Source organism: Terrapene carolina, unplaced genomic scaffold (genome assembly GCF_002925995.2).
Source record: "Terrapene carolina triunguis isolate 2854851 unplaced genomic scaffold, T_m_triunguis-2.0 Scaffold33010, whole genome shotgun sequence".
Taxonomy (NCBI): Eukaryota; Metazoa; Chordata; order Testudines; family Emydidae; genus Terrapene; species Terrapene triunguis.
The window spans coordinates 1-3869 of NW_020697361.1; the positions used below are offsets into that span (position 1 = coordinate 1).

Genomic DNA, 3869 nt, shown 5'->3' on the forward strand with positions numbered 1-3869 from the left:
CCCCCCTGCCCCCCCAGTGCCAGCAGGTGATCCAGGGCTCCCTGCGGGCGGCCCAGGCCCTGGCCGACGACGTCGATTTCCACACGTTCGCCTTCAAGGACTTCGGCAAGGGGCTGATCAAGAAATGCCGCACCAGCCCCGACGGCTTCATCCAGCTGGCCCTGCAGCTGGCGCACTTCCGGGTAAGGCCCTGCCCCGTGGCCATCGTCAGCCCCACGGCCTGCTCCCTGGCCAGCCCCTGCCCCACGGCCTGCCCCAGCCCCGTCGGCTTCATCCAGCTGGCGCCCTTCCGGGAACGGCCCCGCCCCACGGCCTGAGCGTGCCCCACCCCAGAGGGGCTGCGTCCCGGCGCAGGGCGAGGGGTCCCCGTCTAAGCCCCCCCCTAAGCCCCCCCTTTCCCCCGCAGGACAAAGGGAAGTTCTGCCTGACCTACGAGGCCGCCATGACGCGGCTGTTCCGCGAGGGGCGCACGGAGACCGTCCGCTCCTGCTCCATCGAGTCCTGCAGCTTCGTCCGCGCCATGACGGACTCCTCCCAGAGCGTGAGTCCGGGGAGCAGGGGCCTCCCACCTCGGGGGACCTGGCTGCAAAAGGGGGGCGGAGGCTGTGGGGACGGGTGACGGGGGGCAGGGGAGTCTGGGGGGCCGCCCCTGTCTGGATGAGCCGAGGCCCCCCACCGCTTCCGGGGACAACTTCCGGGGGGTTCCTGCCGGCGGAAGAGGCAGGTGGTGGAGCTGGGCGTCTCTCTCGGCCGCCGTCCCGTTTGTTGGCAAAGCGGGGGGCGGCACCCGGGGCCCCCGAACGCAGCAGGAAGAGAACTGCTGATGCTCCCTGGGCCTCTGCCCGGCCAGCGCTCTGCCCCCAAAGCCCTCGGCTTGTCCCCGGCGTTGTGCCAGCTGCCTTGGTCCTTCCCCTCTCACTCTCGTGTCCGTCCGTCCGTCCCCCCAGGCCGCCCAGCGCCTGGCCCTGTTCCGTGTGGCGGCCGCCAAGCACCAGGCCCTGTACCGCCGGGCCATGACGGGCGCGGGCATCGACCGACACCTCTTCTGCCTCTACGTGGTCTCCAAGTACCTGGGTGTGGACTCCCCCTTCCTCAGGGAGGTACGTGGGTGGGGGGGGGTGCTCAGGGGTGGGGCTTGAAGAGGGGGAGGGGCAATCTCCTAGAGGGGGTGGGGTTTGGGGGCACAAGAGGGGGCGGGGTAATTTCTAGGAGGGGCAGGGTTTAGGGGCACTGGGGAGGGGCAGTCTCTGGGCAGAACTTGGGAGACCAAGGCGGTGGGGCGATCTCAGGGAGGGGGCGTGGCTTGGGGACCCAGGAGGTGGGACTTGGGGGTACCAGAGGGGTGGGGCTTGAAGAGGAGGGGCAGGACTTGGCACAGACTGGGAGGATCCAGAGGGCGGGGCTGGGTGTGTGTGGTGGGGGGTCCAGGGGGCGGAGCTTGAAGCAGGAAGGGGTGGGCCTTGCAGAGGGGGGGGGTCTTTGGGGGGCAGGGCAATTGCAGGAAGGGGGCGGGGCGGGGGAAAGGGGATCAGGACTGCGACCCCCTGACCGCCCCTCCACGGCCTTGCCTTGCAGGTGCTGTCAGAGCCGTGGGGCCTGTCAACCAGCCAGACCCCCATCCAGCAGATCGAGCTCTTCGACCTCAAGAACCACCCCGACTACATCTCCTGCGGGGGCGGCTTCGGGCCGGTGAGCGCTGGACACCTGGGTTCTCTCCCAGCTCGGGGAGGGGAGTGGTGTGGTGAGAGCAGGAGAGGCCGGGAGCCAGGACTCCTGGGTTCTCTCCCCAGCTCTGGGAGGGGAGTGGGGTCTAGTGGTTAGAGCAGGGAGGGGCTGCGAGCCAGGACTCCTGGGTTCTCTCTCAGGCTCTGGGAGGGGAGTGGGGTCTAGTGGTGAGAGCAGGAGGGTTGGGAGCCAGGACTCCTGGGTTCTCTCCCCGGCTCTAGTGGTTAGAGCAGGGAGGGGCTGGGAGCCAGGACTCCTGGGTTCTCTACCCCCCAGGTGGACGATAACGGCTATGGGGTGTCGTACATCATCATCGGCGAAGACCTCATCACGTTCCACATCTCCTGCAAGTTCTCCAGCCCCGAGACGGTGAGTGGAGGCCAGGGATGGGGGCGGGGGAGCCTATTCGCTGCCCCCCTGTCTGTCCCTCCCTCCCTAACCCCCCCCCATGGCAGTAACCCCTCCCCCCCCCAGCTAACCTGTCCCATCTTCCCCCCACCAGGATGCTCACCGCTTCGGGGCTAACATCCGGACGGCTCTGCTCGACCTCCGGGCTCTCTTCAACCTGCCCACCAAGTAGCCTGAAGACGCGCTGCGGGCGGGGGGGGCGGCTGGATTTCCCCCCCGCTCCAATAAAGCGATGGGGCACGGAGACCCCCTAGGGCATGGGCTGTGTTTGTGTTCAGAGACCCCTACTGGTGCGTCTGCTGGGGGGGAGCATAGGAGTGGGGGAGATTCCCGGGGCAGGATTTGGCCCAGGGGAGGGGCGTTTCCCCGTCCTGGCGCTGGCTGGTACAGCGGTGCGGGGGGGCGCTGCTTGGGCTGGTCCAAAGCCCCCAGCTTCTGCTGGCCCCCCCATTCCACAGCGCCTGACACTTCAGCTACCCCATGGGCCCCCAGGAAATGGGGGGGAGACTTTGCCATTCTTATCCCCCCTGCAAAAAACGGGTTTTCAGCTGGGGCTGTAACCATTGAGGGGGTGTCTGGGGTAGGGCCCCCCCCCGTTGTTTGCTTTTGTGTTGTTTGTAAAGGGGGACTGTGACTGGGGAAGGGGGCAGGGCAGGGCTGAGACTGGAGTCGCTGGCTGCAACTGCGGACGGGTAATAAAAGTCCAACAGCAACGAACGTGAGTCCTGTCATGGTGGGGAGGGTCATTAGATGCCCCCTCCCCCAAGATATCTACCCTAGAGCGCATTGCACACCCCACAGCAGAGCCCCGGGCTGATGCCCCCTCTCCCTGGAGAGAGACATATACACACACACAGGGGCGGAGACGCAGGCCCGGTGCTTTATTGGTGGTTGCGGTGGGAGTCAGCGCAGCTGGGGCGGCCCCGGAGGCTGGGGCCCCCCGTCCTGGGACAGCTGGGCCTGCAGGGAGCTGAGCCGGGCGTGGAGGGGGTCCAGGCCGGGGGGCTTCTCCCTGCAGGGGGCAGAAGGAGACGACAGCGTCCTGGGACTCCCCGAAAGCCTTTGCCAAGGGGCCGCCCCGAAGGCTGCGCCTGGGTAGGAGCGAAGCTCCCTCCCGGATCAGGTAAACCGAGTCAAAGTGGAGGAATCAAGGGTCGGTTAGCAGAAGAGTCATGCAGGGAACAAACCGGCAGAGGAAACTCAGGGTGGAGAAATGCAAAGTGACGCCTGTTGGAAAACAGAATCCCGACCAGCCGTACAAAACCCTGGCACAGGGGGGCCAAAAAACCCACCCGAGTGCAGGACCTGAGGTGGAGAATCTGACTCGGGTGGTGTTATTTACCCCTTCACCGGACCCAAGAAACCAGGGGTCCCCCAGTGCCAGGCAGCGGGTTTAAAACAAACCGGTGGATGTATTTCTTTGCCCAACGCGCCATTAACCTGGGGAACTCCCTGCCAGGGGATGTTGAGACCAAAACGATAACTGGGATCGGGAAAGAATGAGAGTGTGGGGGTGGGTCCGTCAATGGCTATTAGCCGGGATGGGCAGGGACGCAGCCCCATGCTCTGACATCCCCAAACCTCGGGAGCTGGGAGCGGGCAATGGGATTAATTGTATCTGGGCCTGGCTGCTTTCGGCAGACAGGACACTGGGCTAGATGGACCATTGGTGTGACCTGGCAAGGGCGAGATGGGGAAGTTCAGAGGTGGCGCTCGGCTGTGGAGCTTCCCTCTCC

General features: G+C 66.0%; 1 protein-coding gene across 1 annotated transcript; it reads left to right on the forward strand.

Moving 5' to 3' along the window:
- Nucleotides 1–14: 14 nt before the first annotated feature.
- Nucleotides 15–2842, forward strand: LOC112119896 (carnitine O-palmitoyltransferase 1, liver isoform-like; the record flags this gene model as incomplete). Its single annotated transcript, XM_026663266.1, has 6 exons — nucleotides 15–182; nucleotides 407–541; nucleotides 948–1100; nucleotides 1576–1689; nucleotides 2002–2094; nucleotides 2228–2842. Coding segments are annotated over 6 exons (741 nt in total), but the record flags the coding sequence as incomplete, so codon positions are not given.
- Between the last annotated feature and the right edge of the window lie 1027 nt (nucleotides 2843–3869).